At 33.2% G+C, this 21,040-nt stretch overlaps 2 protein-coding genes and 1 non-coding gene across 8 annotated transcripts in view; 1 reads left to right on the top strand and 2 right to left on the bottom strand.

Annotated features, from left to right (window-relative positions):
- SUVH4 (histone-lysine N-methyltransferase, H3 lysine-9 specific SUVH4-like protein) overlaps positions 1 to 2,782 on the bottom strand; it is a 36,181-nt gene extending 33,399 nt beyond the window's left edge. For 4 of the 5 annotated variants that reach the window (XR_002602226.2, XM_022292423.2, XM_022292424.2 and 1 more), the window contains exons 1-4: positions 2,433 to 2,781; positions 1,755 to 2,321; positions 1,597 to 1,662; positions 1,210 to 1,275 (exon numbers count right to left, since the gene is read on the bottom strand). Coding sequence is in view for 4 of the 5 variants with exons in the window: in XM_022292423.2 (XP_022148115.1) it covers positions 1,210 to 1,275; positions 1,597 to 1,662; positions 1,755 to 2,297 (675 nt within the window). In the remaining variant the exon portion in view is untranslated. Of the gene's footprint in view, positions 1 to 1,209; positions 1,276 to 1,596; positions 1,663 to 1,754; positions 2,322 to 2,432 lie in introns of all 5 variants that reach the window. The other variant, XM_088127164.1, reaches the window with a different exon arrangement.
- A 5,258-nt stretch (positions 2,783 to 8,040) lies between these two features.
- TRNAK-UUU (transfer RNA lysine (anticodon UUU)) lies at positions 8,041 to 8,113 on the bottom strand. The gene has a single exon. It is a non-coding gene; the product is annotated as a tRNA-Lys (tRNA).
- Positions 8,114 to 10,334: 2,221 nt separating this feature from the next.
- LOC111016875 (uncharacterized) lies at positions 10,335 to 20,489 on the top strand. Of its 2 annotated transcripts, none has more exons than XR_015792841.1 (16): positions 10,335 to 10,581; positions 10,714 to 10,888; positions 11,436 to 11,530; positions 11,631 to 11,744; positions 13,483 to 13,587; positions 13,837 to 13,908; positions 14,417 to 14,529; positions 15,554 to 15,688; positions 16,382 to 16,450; positions 16,866 to 16,953; positions 17,110 to 17,181; positions 17,273 to 17,373; positions 17,778 to 17,895; positions 19,454 to 19,513; positions 19,620 to 19,804; positions 20,098 to 20,489. XR_015792841.1 is itself a non-coding variant. In XM_022292429.2 (16 exons), exons 2-16 carry the CDS (start codon positions 10,795 to 10,797, stop codon positions 20,203 to 20,205), a joined length of 1,455 nt encoding a protein of 484 aa, XP_022148121.1. In that variant the 5' UTR covers positions 10,339 to 10,581; positions 10,714 to 10,794; the 3' UTR covers positions 20,206 to 20,489. The 2 variants fall into 2 exon arrangements, 1 of the variants encoding a protein (XP_022148121.1); XM_022292429.2 differs by having other exon boundaries at positions 10,339 to 10,581; positions 19,620 to 19,730.
- Positions 20,490 to 21,040: the final 551 nt, after the last annotated feature.

Raw genomic sequence — 21,040 nt, 5'->3', positions numbered from 1 at the left:
CCCAAAGAGAAGCCATAAAACAGGTCTGCCACAAAAAACGACCCCTTGTCTCGAAAAGAGGGTGTAACAACACCTCCTCCATCATCCCTCTACAATCTCTGGAACGGACCCAAGACAAGCCAAAGCAATTAAGGAAACGGAACCATACATCTTGAGCAAACTGGCAATTCCATAACAAATGCTCCAGATCTTCCGATGCATTCCTACAAAGAACGCACCACTACAGGCCAAGCAAAAGAGGACATCTTCTGGATACGATCTAAAGTATTGACTTTTCCAAGTAAAACTTGCCACCCGAAGAATTTAATCTTCTTCGAAATCTTAATCTTAATTCTTACTGTAAAGGGTGGCTAATGCAAAAACATGACAACAAAATAAACTAGACACTGATCTTACTGTATATTTCAGATGAAATGATCATTGCTAATAACATGATTCAACAGAGATCCCTACATGCATCATAGTCAATATTTGCCCTATCTGGGAGATGGTTAGAAGATGAATACTTATCCATCCATTGCCCCTTCTTCATTTGATTTCAAGGGAGCTACCAACCTCTTCCTTGATGATGGTTTTGCCATCAAATTATTTTTCCTCCAAGGAGTAATGACAATACTTTGGTTACTTGAAATTTGGAGAAATGTTGTGTCTGCCGCTTTCTAAAATATTTGAAAGTTAATAAAACAAATTCATTTTCATAGGTATAACATTCCAGATAGTCTTAAACTTAATTGCATCCCTTTGGAAGGTGTTAACTCAATGCCCTCTTTCACACTTAATTTCCCTTTCTTTCATTACGACTAGTTGAAAGTTTTTTTCACAGTGCTCAACCCTTTGAACAGTTATTCATAAAACAACATTGCAGAATAAAAGAAAGTATTAGGATGCAACTTATTATACTAGAAATAAATACTAAATTGGGGCCTTTTTCCAACAGGAAGAATTATGCTTCTGTTTGACGATATGTTAAGTTGAGAGAGAGAGTGTGTGTGTGTGTAAAAAAATGTCCGAAGACAAAAAATCAGTCCAACAAAATCCAGCACACTGAACTAATACGATAAAGGGAGATTAAGTCTAGCCACAGAATTGCATGCTAGATTTTGTCTGATGGAATCTTCAATTAAACACTGGCACGGGTTGAATTATGAATCATTAAATAATAACAAAAAAAAAAGGTTCTAGAGGTTTGATGTGTGCAACCCAACTTGCCTTAGAAATTGCCTTCAAATCTGGTCGCTTAGATTTGTTCTTTGCGTCTTCTACTGGAGCCACCTTCTGTACATTTAAAATAATAAGATGAATGTGGAAAATCATGCTGACAGGCCATATGATAACCTGTCTCGCTTAGACGGATATTTTTGGATTGAAAGAAAGACAGCCAGCCCCAAATAATCCGAAACATAAAGATGAGAGAATGATTTGAAACCACGGGGAAAAATCCCAATTCAAAGTTTAATGAGGTATCTATAAATTATTGGTGCTTCGATTATCTTACATGTGATAAGTAATGGACAGACGATTCCTTTCGTAGGTTAACTCAGATAAGGACTATTTATGACTTGCATGAATTGCAGAAGACCTGACACAAATGCCTACCTTAGATTTTGACCCTTTGGAAGCTTTTTCAGCTACTTCGGCTTTCTTGCACCTCTTTTCCTCCTCCTTTTGGTTCAGATGAACAAACAAAAACCAACAGTCAGCTGACTACAAACTTCAAACAAATCTTCAAAGTGACATTTCCCCACGCGACAAACCTGTACGAAATGAAGATAGTGCTTGTTGAACAACCTGAGAGTCTCCTTCACCTTGACATGGTCACTCTTCTCAACCAAACTAGCCGGAGCGCCATCAACAAGGGCTTTACTCTTTTCCGGTGAACACATTTCCCTCGGCTCACTCGCGTTGTCGTCTTTATGTTTAGTCACATCTTTGGATACCGAAACAACATTGTCATTGTCATTATCTTCCGCCGTCTTGCCCCCATCACTCACAGCATTACGCCGACTTCTCACCTGGTCATTCGTCTTCTTCCTTTTGCTCGCGCTGTCGGGCTTGTCAAGGAGCTCTACTCTCTGACGCACTAGTTGCTCCTTCTCTGCCAACAGCTTAATCTGGATTCGAGCACTCGTCCTCCTCGGGGGAGACGGCTCCACTGAATCTCCCTTCGGTGCTGCAACTTTAGCATTCTTCCGCCCATGCGTGGGTACTCTACTACGCTTCGGCTTCTCCTCAGTATCAACCGGAGAATGCAGCTCTCCATTAGCGGCAGAGCGTAGCACCCGCGACTTCACCACCATGTTTGAGCTCAAAAAGTCATCAATCTGCAAGAATACACAACAACAACAACGGATGAATAAAGCAAAAGCTAAAACAAACGAAAGGAAAGTGAAAGGCGCCATTGAAGAAGAGGGAGAAGTAGCGGAAATACGCACAGGAAGTGGTGAATGGCGAGTTGAAATGCAGCGAGAAGAGGATCGGACCAGTGGAGGCTCCGAGCGTAGAGGTAGAAGAAGAAGAAGAAGAAAGGGTTTAGTTTAGGGATTCAGAAATGGCGCGAGCAGTTGAGAGTGAGAGAGCGGCTGGAAAAGGGAGTGGGGTATTCAATTCATTTCTACAGCTGCAGTCCCGATGGATGTACGGACAGTGATTCGTGATTGGTGAGTGGGCGAGTTTCGCGCTGCATTTCGTGTGCCAAATTCGGCGATTCCCGCTTCCCATTTTTCGATCGTCCCCTCGTAGTTCCTGAAGGGAAGAGAGAGAGCCGGTCATCATTGGACGACGACAAACAGTGGAACCCCAATACTACGGTTCGAACCGGACACTTTTCCATTTAATTGCAATTCTATTTTTAATTTCGTTTTTTTTTTCTGACTCGTTTTTAAAATATATACTCGATTTTGTAAATCCCTCCATCTTTTGTCTTTTGAAATTTCTCTCGTTAATTTTTTATTAATTATTTAAGGAAATTTTATCTATTTATAAATCTAATATTTAAGTTGTTATTGCAAGTTTTTTTTTAAAAAACAAATTTGCTCTAATCCTTGAAAAAACCGACCTGGAAGAGACGACCATTTTTTGGTTTTAAAAACAAATTATTAAAAAAATTAGCTATGCATCATGTTGGCACCATGTGTTTTATGATCGTCGACTATATGTTGAGGTGGTTTGGTCGTCTAAGAGACGAAAGTGGTGGTCCAAAATTAAAATATCTTTATATTTTTTTAATACGTTTCAAATAAGGATTATTTCAAAAATAATATTTAAATAATACATTATTTCAAACAAAAATCCACATTATTTGCCTCTTTTTGCTCCTCCCTACTTTTATTCTCATCAACACGACATCTTTTAGAGATTGTTTCATAGAGTGTTGAGTTTGACATCTTAAACCAACTCTATATTTGGTTTATGAGAACCGCTTTTTTAGTATAGTCACGTGGGCAACTCACTTTATAAGTGATAAGTTGCTTGTGCAGTGTATGCAAACTCTGTGCACGAACATACTCAATTATGCTATAATCCTCTTTTAAATTTTATAGTTTCTTTCACATTTCTTTTCATACTTAATCAACTTAATCCAGACAAGTTTCATTTAGTTGTTACGTCATTCTATATTCTTCCACGTAAACTTTCCGATTAAAATAGATATTTGCTGAAAGAATGTGTTTGAAACGTTTATGAAAGATAAATGGTAGTATCGAAACTTTTGAAACACAGGCAAAGACAAAATTAAGGGGTATTTTTTATAATTTAACCGAAAATATATAGAGTAGATATTGTCATAAATTAGTATGAAAAAATATTTAATATTTTTCCAATATATATTGCAAATCTTAAGTATATTGTAAAGAAAAACGTGGATGTCAATTTTAAATATAAAGTATATGGTGTAAAGAAAAATATGGATGCTGTGAAACACAAATAAAATAGACTTATCAAAAAGGTGATTGAAATACCAACAAATTTTAACAGCCTCGAGCCTCATAGACGATTATAACTCATACAATGGGTAAAGACAATTAGAACATACTGAAAAAGTGCACCATAATGAGAAAATGCAATGCAGTCAATCATCAACCATCACAAGTCCAATTAGTTGACCTGGATAACCAACGTCTTTGATTTATTTGAATTACTCATTCTACTTTATTTTTATGTAAATTTTTAAAATTAAAAATAAGATATTAATAATAATCAACCAAAAGGAGCATAGCCAAGCAGTAATATCTCAAATATGAGTTTGACCCTCATCCTACATGTTTTATTAAAAAAATAATTCAAAATCATAATCTAGATACATCTCGATAATATCAATAGAAAAAACTCAGACTCCTAAAATTGAGGATTAGAAGATTCTATTATACGCACCTAATAATTTGACAAGTGTTGACTTTTAACTTTTCCTATTATTTTATTAAAATTCATCAATTCATCGATATCTCTACCAGGTCACGTATCTTTTAGATTTTTTTGTTTCCCTCGTACAATCTCTCACTTTTTTTCCCATCTCCTCTCATTTTTCTCTCCCCTATAATATCTAGTGTTTTCTTTTTCTATCTAGCTTTAATGCATCCTCTCCCTTTTTAGTTGACCAATTTTATGCAAAAAAAATATACTATTTGCTACAAAAATGGCTATGAACACAACAACAAAAAAATTACATCTAAAATTAGAGAGCAATTAAGCATAAAATGAAGCAACAAAAGAAGAAAGAAAAATAAAATTAAGAGGTATTTTTTATAATTTAACCAAAAATATAGACTGATATTGTCGTAAATTATTATAAAAAATATTTAATATTTTTCCAATATATACAGCAAATCTTAAGTATATTGTGAAGAAAAATATGGATGTCAATTTAAAATATAAAGTATATATTGTAAAGAAAAATATGGATGCCGTGAAATACAAATAAAATAGCTACACATTTCAAAAAGGCGTATGAAATACCAACAAATTTTAACAGTCCGAGACCTCATAAACAAATATAACTCATATAATGGGTAAAGACAATTAGAACATATTGAAAAAGTGCACTATAACGAGAAAATGCAATGTAGTCAATCTTAGATCATCACAAGTCCAATTAGTTGACCCGATAACCACCGTCTTTGATTTATTTGAATTACTCATTCTACTTGATTTTTATGTAAATTCTAAAAATTAAAAATAAGATATTAATAATAATCCGCCACAACCAACATAGCCAAGCAGTAATTGTTATATATCTCAAATGTAAGTTTGATACCTCATCCTACATGTTTAATTAAAAAAATTAATCCAAAATCAAAATCTAGATACATCTCGATAATATCAAAAGAAAAAGCTTGACTCCTAAAATTAAAGATTAGAAGATTATGTTCTACCAACCCAATAATTTGACAAGTATCGGTTTTTAACTTTTCCTATTATTTTATTAAAATTCATCAATTCATCAATTCATCAATATGTCCGCCTGTATCTCTCACGTTTTTTTTGTCATCTCCTCTCCTTTTTCTCTCCCATATGATATCTAGTTTTTTTTTTCTATCTAGCTTTAATGCATCCATCATTTTTAGTTGACCAAATTTATGCAAAAATATACTATTTGCTACAAAATGGCTATGAACACACGAAAAAAAACACATCTAAAATTAGAAAGCAATTAAACATAGAATGAAGCAACAAAATAAGAAAAAATAATAAAATTAGGAGGTATTTTTTATAATTTAACCGAAAATATATATCGTAGATATTGTCGTAAATTATTATAAAAAATATTTAATATTTTTCCAATATATATTGCAAATATTAAATATATTGTAAAGAAAAACATGGATGTCAATTTAAAATATAAGTATATTGTGTAAAGAAAAATATGGATGTCGTGAAATACAAATAAAATAGCTACACCTGTCAAAAAGGTGTCTGAAATACAAAAAACAGACTTTATAAACAGTTAACTCATAAAATGCGTAAAGACAATTAGAACATACTGAAAAAGTGCACCATAATGAAAAAATGCAACGTAGTCCATCTTGGATCATCACAAGTCCAATTAGTTGATCCTAGATAACCACCATCTTTGATTTATTTGAATTACTTATTCTACTTGATTTGTATGTAAATTTTTAAAATTTAAAATAAAATATTAATAATAATCGGCCAAAACCAGAATAACCGAATAATAATTGACATATATCTCAAATACGAGTTTGATCCATTACCCTACATGTTTAATTAAAAAAAATCCAAAATCAGAATCTATATACATCTCGATAATATCAAAAGAAAAAATTTGACTCCTAAAATTTAGGTTTAGAAGATTTTGTTCTACGTACCTAATAATTTGACAAGTGTTGGCTTTTAACTTTTCCTATTATTTTATTAAAAATTCATCAATTCATCGATATCTCTGCCACATATATTTTTAGTTTTTTTTTGTCTCTCCGTACAATCTTTCACTTTTTTTTCTCTCCCCCTATAATATGTAGTTTTTTTATATATATAGCTTTAATGCATCCCCTTTAAGTGACCAATTTTATGCAAAAATATACTATTTGCTACAAAAATAGCGATGAACACAAAAAAGTTACATCTAAAATTAGAAAGCAATTAGGCATAGAATGAAGTGACAAAAGAAGAAAAAAAGATACTTGTTTAAGTGTGGGACTGCTATATTTTGGAAAAAAATGACATTCTAAAAAAAAAATTAGCAAATGGAGGAAAAGATAAGAGATGCATCACAGAATACTAAGTTGGTAAAAGTATGTTAACATTTTATATTCAATAATAAATCAAAGAAATATTACCTTTGCGAATATATATATATATATATATAAAATGATAGGATATGAATAGTTTTGTCTTTATTTATAAAATTTTAAAACTATAGAATTTAAATAGGGGAATAGCAAACTCTCTACCTGAACATACTCAATTCTGCTCTAATCCTCTTTTAAATTTTATAGTTTCTTTCACATTTTTTTTTCATACTCAATCAATTTAATTTAATTCAAACAAACTTCAATTAGTTGTTACGTTATTCTATATTCTTCCACGCCAGCTTTCCATTTAAAATGAATGTTTGCTGAAAGAATGTATTTGAAACATTTATGAAAGATAAATGGTAGTATCGAAACTTTTGAAACATAAACAAAGACAAGATTAAGAGATGTTTTTTATAATTTAACCGAAAATATATACAGTAGATATCGTCGTAAATTATTATATTGCAAATCTTAAGTATATTGTAAAGAAAAACATGGATGTCAATTTTATCGTGTAAATAAAAATACGGGAAATACAAATAAAATAGCTACACCTATCATAAAGGTGTTTGAAATACCAAAAAATTTTAACAGCTTCGGACCTTATAAACAATTATAACTTATACAATGCGTAAAGACAATTAGAACATACTAAAAAGTGCACCAGAATTGGAAAATGCAATGTAGTCAATCTTAGATCATCACAGGTTCAATTAGTCGATCCCGATAACCACCATCTTTGATTTATTTTAATTACTCATTCTACTTGATTTTTATGTAAATTTTTAAAAATTAAAAATAAGGTATTATTAATAATCCGCCGTTGTGCCTAAAAAAAGAACCAAAACCAGCATAGCCAAAAAGTAATTGACATATATATCAAATATGAGTTTGATCCCTCATCCTACATGTTTAATTTAAAAAATAATAAAAAATCAGACTCTAGACAGATCTCGATAATATCAAAAGAAAAAACTTGACTTTGGTTAAAAGCCATGCACTCTATCAGCTAAGCTAAGATGGCTTCTTGCTATGTTGGATTTCTAATTGTTCTTGTCACTTTTATTTATTGGTATTTTGTAAAAAATATTTAAAATTTATTTATAATTATTTTGCTTTTGTCTTATTTTAATTAAACATATCTGGAATTATAAAAAGGCAGAGAATCGATAACAAGGAAAACAAATATTATCGTCTGGGTGCGCCAAAAAATAACAAGAAGCCGGAAGATAATTTGTCGTTATACTGGTTATGTCATTGAATGATTTAGACAGAAATTCAATATATATCGCGCCGTCTGTGGGAATCGAACCCACGACCACATGGTTAAAAGCCATGCGCTCTACCAGCTGAGCTAAGACGGCTTGTTGTTACGATGGGAGCTCATATTATGATATAGATTTATTACATATTTCTGTTTGCCGTTTTTTTTAAGATTTAAAAGGAAAAGGGCAAAAAGAATTGTACGTGAATTATAGAATCATCGAATTATTCATAGGTTGGCTATATCAATGCTTAAAGATTCACAATTTACCAACATAGATGCTTATTAAGTTAATTCAAGCATAGAGTTAAACACCTAAGATATCTATTACTATTTCAAACGTGATAGTAGTTTCAACTTTGAAATAACTAAAAAGAAACCTAATCTAAGAAATTTAATAGAAGAACAACAAATACGTTTTAACTAACATGCAATTTTGTTATGTTTATTAAGACTAAATGTTAAGTATCGTCATTTGTTTGATTAGAAAATTGACCAACACTGTTAACCTCGACTCGACATTGAGAGCGACTCGAAGGATGATCTGAAAAATGAACCAGGCTGGTGACCTGCAAAACATAACACACAATCTGATGCCTAAATGAGTATCTGACCGAACTAAACTCAAGAGAGGATCTAGGATTCACGCGTACCTTCGAACGAAGCAAATAAGTTATATTTATAGGATATGTCTCCAACCGTGTTTCCAACAAGGCCTCAACGGTATTTTAAAGTTGTCGTGAAATGCAGCGTGATGTCGTGGAGTCTATCGGAGACGAGGTTGAGCTGAAGCAAGATCAATTGATTCAACCAATAGTTGGGAACGAGATTTCAATTAAGCTTGATCGGCTTGAACACCAAGGAGGTCGGCTCGATCATAGGAAATAAGATCGATGTGGTACAACCTGAACCGTAGCATCGCATGTCACATGTAATCTCTATAATCCAATTGTTATGTGCCACGTGTATAATTTTAAAGTTTAGTTTTTTGAGTGTTTAGGCTTCAAAAAGTAAAATTGTATATGAATTTTGATGGTATTATTGAGGATTACATAATAAAAAAAATGTTTTATATAACTCAACTGGCCAGTGAGACGAGATAATTACTAAGATTTTGTTTTTAAATAAATATCTTGTTTTATTAAACAAATGTTTATTTAATTACTTAATTTATAAGGTATAATTATCTCAAATATATATATATTAGGGGGTGAATAGAGAATAATACGTATATATATATTAAGTACATGTATATATAAAAATGATAATATAATTATTTTCGTGTGTACATATAAATATTTAAAAGAATGGCATGGGACAGGAAACGGGGAATACGAGGTGGTGCGGAAAATTTTTCTCATATCTGCCCCACGGAAATTTAAACGGAGATTTTCCACCTCATGTAAGTGGGTCTACGTGGGAACGATGCTCCATATAAAAAATTAACAATCATACTAATACATGTATTGATTGTTATCATTTTTAACCACACATGAGTTTAGCTCATAGTGATAATTGACATAACAAGCCTTTAACCCAGAAGTTATGAATTCGAACCCTCCACTCCCACTTGTTGTACAACCTCAAGGGAATGAGTAAGTGTTAACAACGAGTTAACTGTTCATATTGGGTGATGGATACCTTTTTAGTCTATATGCTCACTTGTTAATAAATTATTGTTACAATTTTAATAGGAATAAAATAATGATATACAATTTTGTGATATCCAAAATTTGTATCTAAATATTTAGAAATAGACTGTAAATTAATAAATATGAAGATGAGGTTTCGAAAAATGAAAATACCGTTAAATTTGAGGTAGCGACGATATTTTCAGATATCTCACGACAAAAGACGTGTCAATCGGTTAATCGAGGCAACGGCAGCAGCAGAAACGCCATTTAGAACGGGTCCGAATCTGCATCATTGGCCGCGGTTCCATCGCCTCGCCTATCTTTACAGACAAGAGAAGGCGAGGATGGAGAAGTCATTTCACCATAAATAACAACGCTTAATAAATAAATTGGGAATTATTATTATTATTATTATTTTGAAAGGTAAATTTGGGAATTTTATGAGCCATCATCGGTTGTGTCGGTCGGCATGTCAGCCTGACCCACCAATCCACTCATCAAAATCCCACAATTCGGATTCATGGCTAAGAAAAAGCCACGCAATTATTTACTGTAGAAGCAATATAAATAAAGAAACAAAAAGGAAAATGAAAAAATAAGAAAAATAAAGGGCGTGCCATTTGGCAGTTGATTTTTATAAATATTTAAAATATAAAATAAATTCCGAAATTACCCGACAGGTGTGTAAAATACAAAACATCATTTGCCCCCGAAGAGAGCGGCCTCGCGGTCAGTTTCAGGGGAATTTTTACTGTTGAACGGTGGTCGAGTGGAGACGGAGAGGCAAATTTCTAGATTCAAAACCTAAATTGCAGTTTTTTATTGTCATTATTGAGAAGAAATTTGCGTCTGTTCATCGTAATTATGATCAGTTTTGGAATCGACTCAGACTGTTCGTGACACTGTTTCGGACGTTACAGTTTGCTGATTGGAGGTTTTTTTTTCCCTTCTTCTCAATTTCTGCCTTGTTTTCCAAGGCATGAATTGAACATTCTCATCCCGAAAACATCTCTCTCATATCAAGAATCTTACTGTCTTTTGCTTTTACGAAATTGTTTTCTCTCAGGTATTATTGTCGGTGTGGCTCCCCCCTTCTTAAGCAACTGGGGTACACTCGTTGAGCTCTACCATTCGTTGCTTCTAAACAATGGGGAAGAATAAAGAAGTAATTCGGCTGGAGCGTGAATCCGTCATTCCGGTGTTGAAGCCGAAGCTGATAATGACCTTGGCTAATCTAATTGGTTCGAGCCTCTCTCCCCTTTCAAATTGAAGCTCTTCTTTTAAGGCCAATATCATCTTGTGATTTACGGGTTTTTGCGTTTTCATGGATTTTATGGGTTATATACGTTTTTAGATTGTGTTATGTTCAGTCAGCAGATAGCTTTTATATAATTTCAATTATCCGTAATGGATATCCATATCATTAATTTTGTCCAGCAATCTGCTGTGCCATTGTATGATTCAATGCCTGCGTCTCTCCGCACTCCAATCTGCCCATTTCTGTCAATTTTGTTGCAACATCCATTTTGAGTAGGCTGGTGCTTGTGTTCTATTTCTACTGCAATTATTGTTGTCCACAATACTTTTGATGTGAACCATTTTCCTTGGCCCATTACTTTTGGTTTTGGGAAGAGTGTGCCCGAGTGGATGTATAAGAATGGTCACTATTCATTAATTTTTTCCTGACCTACGTGCTAAACTGAGATGAAAGATCCTAGAGAATTATGTTCCATTTATAATGGTGTAATCCACAGCTTTTAAGTTGCTAATCATTTCCTTGTTTTCTAGAACATAGTTCTGATCGGGCCGAATTCTTGAAACTCTGCAAGAGAGTCGAGTATACAATTCGAGCTTGGTATCTTCTACAATTTGAGGATTTGATGGTACTATTCTATGTTTTTCCCCGTCTCCAAGGGTAGAAGACCTTCGTCCACTACTAGTATTATGCTTGTGAGCCTGTATTGACTTGTATATCTGTTTCAGCAACTCTACTCTCTTTTTGATCCTGTTCATGGAGCCCAGAAGTTGGAGCAGCAGCATCTATCCTCTGAGGAAATTGAAGTGCTAGAACAAAATTTTCTATCATACTTGTTTCAGGTTTTACCACTTCCGCCACTTCCACAACTTCTTCTATTTTGTTTGCAGCAATAATTAGTTTCTCAATTTCAAACTGAGACTTGGGAGAATGAGATACTAAAATCCTACAAATTTTTTGACAACTAAATATTGTAAGGTTACGTGGATGTATCGTGAGACTGCTCTTAAGTTTGGCCCAAACACGTCACAGATATTAATAAAACCTATTTCTCAATTACTGTCTATGAAATATGGATAAGGAATTATGCAAGTATTTAGGTATTTGATATACCATTACTTTATGCCATTTCTAACTTGAGAAAGGCAATTTGCATATACTAACATACGTGATCATTTGTTTCTTGCTTGAATGGCTGTGTGGTTACTGAATAACCAGATTAAATCTTGTCCAGATTGAAATGAGGAGTATGAGGAATGGGCAACGAACGTTTGATAAATATTGTGAAATAGAATATAAATGCATTAGTGCAATGTTACAGACCCCACTAACAAGTTGTGGCATTTTGATTCACTATTGAAGTTGAACTCAAATACATTGTTTGAAATGTGTTTCTTTGGTTTCTGCTTCACTCGATCGATATTTTTGTAGAAATCTCACTGAGATTCAATTTGATGAGTTGGTTTCCCTCTTAACACTACTTCTAAGTGTAGATATCAACAGTTTTTTTAATGATAGGTTTCTTTTTTGACCTGATCCATCGAGGGAGTTCTCATGTAATTCTTATTTTAAGCATAATTTTTGCTTCTTCCAAACTTGTACTTATGACGTTTCATGTGACTTTATGCAAAGTACAAGGCCTCATATTTTGCCCGTTTCCCTCATGAGATATCTTTGCAAAATTTATTTAGAAATGATGAGTGATTGTTTTTTTCCTATATCAATTATGCTTGGTTAATTTAGTTTAAGGTTCTAAAGGAGCTTGAATTAGGATTCAGTATTTCTATAACAGTATTGCGTCATCCTGTAAGGATGATTTTGAGGGGAAGGTGTTAGTGAGAAGTAGACTTCGACAAATTGCATGTCTTTGCTGTTCTTTGGACATTTTGATGGAAAAAATATTTTTTTTGAGGACTTCAAAACTTCTTCCGATTCCAAAAGAGCTTTGTGGCTACACTATGAATTAGGAATGTTCAATACATGTTCTGCTCTTGTTTGGTCTCAAGGTTGGAGTGTAACTCTTAAGTTAGCTTATTATTATTAAGGATGTCTTATCCTCTGGTCTCTGGCTTTCTGCATAGTGTATACATGATTGTGCTCCCTTTTTTCAGTAAAATTTCTGCCGCTTATAGACAGAAGGAAGCATTTTGTTGTCAGATGATGGATTGGGCTTGCCTTGTTTGGTTTCTATAAGAGTGGAAACTTGTGATTAACCTTGGAAATAGGTTGGATTCCATGGGTTTCTGTTTATGCTTTATGGTTAAAGGTCTGAGACTTTAGGTTGTAACGTGAAATTATTGTCATGCGTTAACCACCATGGTTTGCCCTGTTTGTATTGGGGCATATGAAAAATAGGGACTTCGGTAAAATGAGTTAAAATATTATGGTGGCAACCTACCTAAAATATTAAAATTTTATGAGTTTCTTGATAACCAAGTGGTGTAGGGTGTTGTCTTTAGTAGAAATGCACATAAACTAGCTTGGACACTCATTTATATATATATATATGTATACATGTTGAATAATGAGACAACAATACCTGTTGGGTAATTTCAAAATATCTCTTAAATTTTTATGCAGGTTATGGAAAAGAGCAATTTCAAGATAACAAGTGATGAGGAGATCGAAGTTGCACTTTCAGGGCAATATCTCCTAAATCTTCCTATTACAGTTGATGATTCCAAGGTTTGTATTTAATCATGCATGTCTTAATATCTCAAATGCGAAATTAACATGAAAAAGACGAAAAAATTATTTCAGATGTGAATATAATATTCTTTCTTCAAGATCTAGTATTAATTAATTTATTTTTGTTAGACAATGACCTTTAGAAGAATATCTTGGTGGAATGCTCTAATTCATATGTGAATATGATAATATTCTTCGTACTATCTTCCTTGTTTATGATCTTATGTTTATCCCTTTACTTTGTAGCTGGACAAGGTTCTTTTAAAGAAATATTTCGCTACACATCCTCAACCCCACCTACCAGACTTTGTTGATAAGGTATATACTTCAATTAGCACATAACTTCCGAAGCTTATTAGCACATAACTTCCGAAGCTTTAAAGTTTCTTCAATTTGATTTTAAAAGGTTGTTCTTGACTCTTGAGCTTTCCAATTATTATGTTTGCGATTTGTGATTTAGTTGCCAATATCTGGCTCTATTTCCTCCCTTCAACCCCCATATTTTTGTAGGTCTGACTATCTACGCAGAGATCCATTGAAATGGAAATCAGGCTAGAATCATAGTTCTGAACTACCTTTGTTGTATTTTTAAAGTTTGTCGTGTGTTGTGCAAAATGTGTTGTACATGGTTAGGGGATGTTGTTTATAGTTTTATGAATGGGGTGTTCATGAACGGTATAATCCTTTGCAATCGTTTAACCCTATACTCACTATAAATAAATACAAGCCTCTGTCTCTCATTCATCTGTATCATTTTTTTGTCAGTATGTCATCTCTAACCGAGAAATTCGAATCTCTCTCTCTCATATGTATCATTTTTTGTCAGTATGTTGTCTTTAGGCGAGGAATTGGAATTGATCGAACAACTGATTTCTTTTTCATGGAGAAAGTAGACATGCTTATTGGAAGATTTTGGGCATATCTTTTAAGGTTAACAAGGTAAGTTAATACTTGAAATCAATAAATAATTTATTTCATTTACCATTTTTTAGTTGTAGACGTGTTGATAACTATGGGTATGTTTGGTTGATGATTTGAAAACAGAAATTTGAAAATAAGGGATTCAATGAAAAACATAGCTGTTTTCTATGTTTTTGGTAGAAGTTTTGAAATTGAATCTCAATTTAAAAATATAAAACATTTACATGTTTAGTTGTAGACGTGTTGATAATTATGGGTATGTTTGGTTGGTTATCTAAAAATAGAAATTTAAAAACAAGGGATTCAATGAAAAAGAGAGTTGTATTCTATGTTTTTAGTATTATTAGATATGTATTTGGTAGCAGTTTTGAAAATTGAATCTCAATTTAAAAAAATTGTTCAAGTTGTTTAATAATATATTTGTAAACTAGTGATGGTTACCACTTACCATCTAATATTTAGTTTAATCTAAAATATCATTAATTAATAAATTAACATATATGTTATAAATTTGGTAGATTTATTATTTTACAATATTATATAATTTATAATTATTATATTTTACATGTTTTATTTTTGATAACATGAAATAGTATATTTATCAAAGTTTTATTTATTTATTTTTAAATGTAATTTGATATTTTAATGCTTTAAAATCAAAACTTAAAAATATTGAAAAATGAAAATATTATGTTAAAATCAACTTAAAAAACAATCTACCTAACACATTTTCACGAAATCCATGTGATTCAGGGAATCTGGAAACAAGAGACGACATTTGGATTGTATACCAAAGAAGCCCTATATAATTTGAACTATTTTATTTGTGTTCGTGAAACACTTAACATCACTAAATTATGTTGCATAATTTTGTTAGAATAGGCCGCAGATCTTGCCAATTGCCATCATCAATAGTTCATAGTTGGGTATCATGAAAAGTAGATTAACTCGACTTTCGAAATTTGCTTTTACTATAAAACTAGTGCTTGAACACCATTTAAAGAATTTCTGTTTTTTGTCCTTTTGATTTGTGTTCTTGCAGGCTGGAAAAGATTTTCTCCAGACGGCCAAGTAGACGGCATATGGGAGATAGGAAGAAGAATGATGATATTCCTCCTGATGCTGATAATGCCGATTTATATGTTGAACGAATTCGTCTGGAGAATATGGAATTGAGGTTGTGCATAGTTTCTTACAATTGATGCCTGAATGCATTTGGATCATGCTTATGTTTATGAATTTTGCATCCTTACCAATTTTAGACCTTGGACCAACACATTCGGGGCTAACATCAAATTTTCAGCCTCCCAAAGTGGTCATTCTCATTGAAGAAATGAAGCTTGAACTTGTTCTGTCTAATGTTATATCAATCCTTTAGGCCATTGAATATCATAGATACATGTGGTATTATCATGCAGGCTTTGTTCTTTTTAGTTTTGTATAAGTTTTGCAGGCTTCGACTTCCTTTGGAACTGTGATAAATGTCAGTTAATATTGGATCAACTTCGTTCTTTCCCCATTACTATCTTTTTCCTCTCCATTATTATTGTTTATACATATATATCTTTTTGACAAGGAAACAGAAACTTTCATTGATAAAATGAAAAAAATACAAAAGATTCATCACATGTTGTCTGGGGGTTAGTTAAGACTAAGAAAAATGTAGTCACTCATTTAACTTCCTAGTTCTTTTCAGTACTACTTACTTGAGGTCAGACATGATATCCTAATGTCTTCATTTCATGAATGGAGAGGATTAATGACTTAGAAAAGGAAAAGAGAATAGAGTTTCATATTGTTCCATCTGAAATTTGTTCTTCTTTCCTTTTGGAAGATTTAACTCCCTAAATTTTTCTTCGTGTCTTTACAGTGCTCGCAATATGCTGGGCAAGATTACTATTCAAGAACCTACCTTTGATAGGATTATTGTAGTTTACAGGTACTGATCTATTGCTTGGAACTATGGTGCATCATTCTTTTTTTGAAATTACATTTTAAAAGAAGTTGAGTAGGATCTGATTACCATGTTTCATCCTTTTTTTGGCTAACTGAATTGGAAGTCTTGGTTCAAGGTCATACTGAGGGGTCTATTTAATTACATTGTGGAGTTTGTAGTCTTTATTGACCTGAAGGGTATAAATCGATGAGTTTGCCTTGCTATTATAACGATGTTAATCAGTTACATATTAGTGGAAATGTCATTAGACTTTTATTACTAATAATAATCAGCAAGCTTTTCAGATTTTGTATGGAAGAGTATCTATTGCCATTCTACTGATTCTTTATTAAAATGTGTTTTTCTATTATTCTGAAATATAGTTCGTTGACATGTAAAAGGTATGGTAATTATTCAGGCGAGCAAGTACAAAGTCTAAACCTGAACGTGGAATATATGTCAAGCATTTTAAAAACATTCCAATGGCTGATATGGAAATAGTACTTGTAAGTTAATGCTCTCTATTTTTTAGGTCTGTGTCTATGGTTGTCTGTCTTTTTCTTTTTCTTTTTAATCTTTTTTCCTTTTGACAAGTATGTGTTTAGTTGTTGAAGTTAATTATCATTCTCTTTTGATTCGTGAAAAGTAACTTTTTGTGACAGCCTGAAAAGAAAAATCCGGGACTGACTCCAATGGACTGGGTTACGTTCCTTGTATCGGCTATAGTTGGGCTGGTTAGTTCTGAGGAAGATTACGTAATGTAATATTGTTGTTATTATATTCTTAATATTGTTGTTTATTTGTTCTTACTGTGTATATTTTTAGGTTGCTGTTGTGGGTTCAATTGAAATGCCCAAGGCTGATTTTTGGGTCATTGTCGCTGTTCTCTCTACAGTTATTGGTTACTGTGCAAAGACATATTTCACGTTAAGTACCATTCTTTATTCTATGCTTAGTTAATATAGATAATTAACTTGTAAACCTACGTATTGCCTCTGCTTGCTTATTAGTATAAAATATAAATGTCTGATTGACCATTTTTTGGATGGTTCCAGGAAGATAGTTTCTACTTTGCAGCAATATGTTAATGATTGTGTACCTTAATCATGCTATGGTTCATTTTCGATGCTGAATCTAGCTGCAGAGATAGTGGACTCTGCTCTTCTTGATTTGACATAGCCCTTGATCCCTTGCTATGTGTTTTACACTTGTATAACTTGCAACTGGGAGGCCGTTGCAAATAATGCACTTGCTTTGATTTTCAGTTCAGTACTTTCTTGATTTCTCAAATGCTTGTAACAGTTTTGGGCCATTCTTCTTAAACCAATAGGTTTCAGCAGAACTTGGTTACTTATCAGAACTTAATTACACAATCAATGTATGAAAAACAGCTGGATAGCGGAAGGGGTACACTTCTTCATTTGTGTGATGATGTGATCCAGCAGGAAGTAAGTATTTTATGAATTTCTTGTCTGTCAAATGTGAGTATCATATGCGGACACGCATATTACTTTCTACATTTGAGAAAGTCTATATTTTTATTTTGACCATTTTTTTTATTCCATCTCTCTCTGAATCTCTGAAAGGAGTTGACACTCTTTTGTGGGTTTGTATCCTGGAAATTTTTTCTCTTTCAATGAAAGGTTGTTTCTGGTTAAAACGCAGAGAGAAAATAATGGTGAATGTGTATATAATAATTGCTCTCTCTGTGAAATTATTCTGTAGATGCCTATTGGACTAGTTTTTCCTCTGGGGTTTGAAGGTTGAAAGGTTGTCTCTGGTTAAAACGCAGAGAGAAAATAATGGTGAATGTGTATATAGTAATTGCTTTTTTTTTTTTTTGATAAGAAACAAAATATTTGTATTCAAATCAAGAAGGCCCCTAAAGGGGATACAAACAAAAGGCAGAGGGTAGAGGTAACCCTCCCCAAAGCTCTATACAATCACCGCTTTCCAATAAGATTGTAGTTACAAAAAACTTTCTTGTGTAGTAAAGCCCACCAAGAAGCTAGATGCTTAATATTCACACAAAGAGAATCTAACAAAATCAACTTATCTTAAAAAAGCCGACTATTCCGTTCCTTCCATATCGACCATAAAAGAGCCCGGGCCGCACAATTTCCAAAGAACCCAAGCTTTGCCCTTGAGCTGCCTTCCTCCATAACCTTCAGCAATGAAATCCTCAATTCTTCTAGGAGTACAGAGAGAGAAATCTAGCAAAGAAGCTATAAACTCCCAAACTTTGGACACAAAAGGGCAATGGAGAAAAAGGTGGTCCACAGTTTCATTGTTGCTCGTACACATTGTGCACACAGAGGGAGAAAGAGTCCAATGAGCTAATTTCCTTTGAAGTTTCTTTGCGGTATTTACCCCTCTATAGAACAAAGTCCAAATGAAGAATTTTACCTTCTTTGGGACTCTAAAATTCCATATCAAGCTTGCAGTAGTTGAATTAAGTTGAGGAGAAGGGGACGTGAGGGCCATGAAGGCTGAATTGACTGTGAAACGGGCAGATGGGTCCGCTTTCCACCATATAATAATTGCTCTCTCTCTGAAAATAATCTGTAGATGCCTATTGGGCTAGTTTTTCCTCTGGGGTTTGCTTTAACCTTCAAATATCGATTGGATCCTGTGTTCGAGGTAATATAGTTGAAGATGATAACCCCCCCTACCACTGGTAACCATAACCATGGTGATCAGTGTCAAACTTTTCTTGATTAAGAGTGATACTCTGTTTAAGATTGAAAGTATTCCAAAGGCACTGGTGAAATTAAGTGCTAGCTTGCTCTATTTTCCTAGAAGCTCTTTGTTTTGAGAGGATTCGTTTTTGCATGATTTATGTATAAACTATGCTTGATTATTGATGAAAGTTTTTAGATAGTTCAGTGTGGTTTTCTGGGGTATGATGTGCTCTTTTCAAATGTTGAAATCCTCTATCATCTAGAAATATCTTTACACGTAAAACATTAATCAATACTTATATTGCCTTTCTCCCTTGCTGTGAAGGTCAAAGAGGTGATCATTTCATTCTTTATATTGATGGAACAAGGCAAATCTACTTTAGAAGTATTTGTCTCCTATCTCCTCTGTTTCTTTTTTTCCCCTTGCTTACTTCAATGTGGATTATTTGTAACTTTATGGTAATATGTGACTTTTCGATACTGGCAAGTAGGATCTTGATCTACGGTGTGAGGAGTTGATCAAAGAAGAGTTTGGTGAGAGCTGCAACTTTGAGGTGGACGATGCAGTTCAAAAGTTAGAGAAACTCGGAATTGTTTCTCGGGTTAGTCATTAACATTTTTCTGACTGATGAAAATGGTTTACAAAAATGTACGGAAGCAAGAAATTTGAGAAAAAGTAAGTTACATGACTGGAAGTCGTTCTTGATTGAAAATGGTATACTCTCTGCTTCTAAGTGGGAAAGGGATCAAGCATGCTCTAAATACGTTTCCTTTATTTATTAATTTTGAATACGTTAAGCTTTGTATGTGTACGCAGGCTCGTTGCTGTAAATGGATTCACCTATCATGATTTTCTATGATACAAATGCCTTCTTAACCTTGAAACTAATTCTATGGATAGTGTATGGTGCATGTGGAGGGTTGTCGTTGTCTTCATCTGATTTTTTCTTCATCTGACACTTGAATTAGGATACAATTGGACGTTACTACTGTGTTGGATTGAAACGCGCTAACGAGATCATCGGACCGACTACGGAGGAGCTTGTCCTGAAAGCGAGGCAGGGCACCAATTCTTGAAAAATGAAAAGGCAAGCCCCTTCCTCCTTTCAGAAAGAATCTTGGCTCTAAAGCATGGGAGAATTGTAGTTTCAATTGCAACTGTAGATAGATGAAGTGAAATCGCTGCTTAGAAAATTTTCCACTTCAATAGTTCAGTGATATAAGCTGAGTAGTTTGGTTCATGTATTTACCTCTTATGAATTCATAGAAATGCTACTCTTTGATTTGGGTCTGGAATTTAATTACATTGCAGCCTTGCAGGTAAATGATTTCAACAATATACTTTTATGGCTGTTTGTTTCTATCTTAGTTTTTGGCTTAGTGATGGGTGTATTTTCTTAACCCGGGATGTTAGTTACGGGATAAATTATTCAATGGTACATTAGTTTCATAATCATTAAATGTATGGTTAAGTAGTTTCTAATCTCTCATTTGATAGTATTAAAGTGACGGTTGCTAGATGTCGTATCGTGTTAGTTTTTAAAGTTCACATCTCGTATTTGTAACAATTTTGTTTAGTAGAATTTTGATGTCAAACCATTGCCAAAAAAGAAAAAAATGGCGATACGTATGATCAGAAACGGTGTTCACGATTTGGGTTATGGAATTTTATGTTGCCTCTGTTATTCTCTCCCTTTGCTTCTTGAATGTAACAAAAGTAATAGATGCTTGTACGACTAAGCCCAGTTAGCTAACAATTTACAGTAGTTAAAAACACAAAATTTATTGTTGAATTAAACAAAAAAAGTATGAATGATAATTTAAATTTTTTAAATTAGATAGTAAATTATAATGTTAGTTTATTAATAAAGTTAAATATTTTTAAATAGTATTTTTGTTATATTTGAGAATT

The sequence above is a fragment of the Momordica charantia genome (genome assembly GCF_013281855.1).
Source record: "Momordica charantia cultivar OHB3-1 chromosome 8 unlocalized genomic scaffold, Mcharantia_2.0 BLBB01000008.1, whole genome shotgun sequence".
Classification (NCBI taxonomy): domain Eukaryota; kingdom Viridiplantae; phylum Streptophyta; class Magnoliopsida; order Cucurbitales; family Cucurbitaceae; genus Momordica; species Momordica charantia.
The sequence above is the reverse complement of the archived record's forward strand: the minus strand, read 5'-3'. Positions and strand labels throughout refer to the sequence as shown.

Bases quoted from the DNA above. Each gene is read 5' to 3' on its own strand.
- LOC111016875 (XM_022292429.2), top strand. From the start codon at position 10,795: ATGGGGAAGAATAAAGAAGTAATTCGGCTGGAGCGTGAATCCGTCATT. The intron at 11,531-11,630 runs GTACTATTCTAT...TATCTGTTTCAG, and splicing joins TACAATTTGAGGATTTGATG to CAACTCTACTCTCTTTTTGA. The intron at 11,745-13,482 runs GTTTTACCACTT...ATTTTTATGCAG, and splicing joins TTCTATCATACTTGTTTCAG to GTTATGGAAAAGAGCAATTT.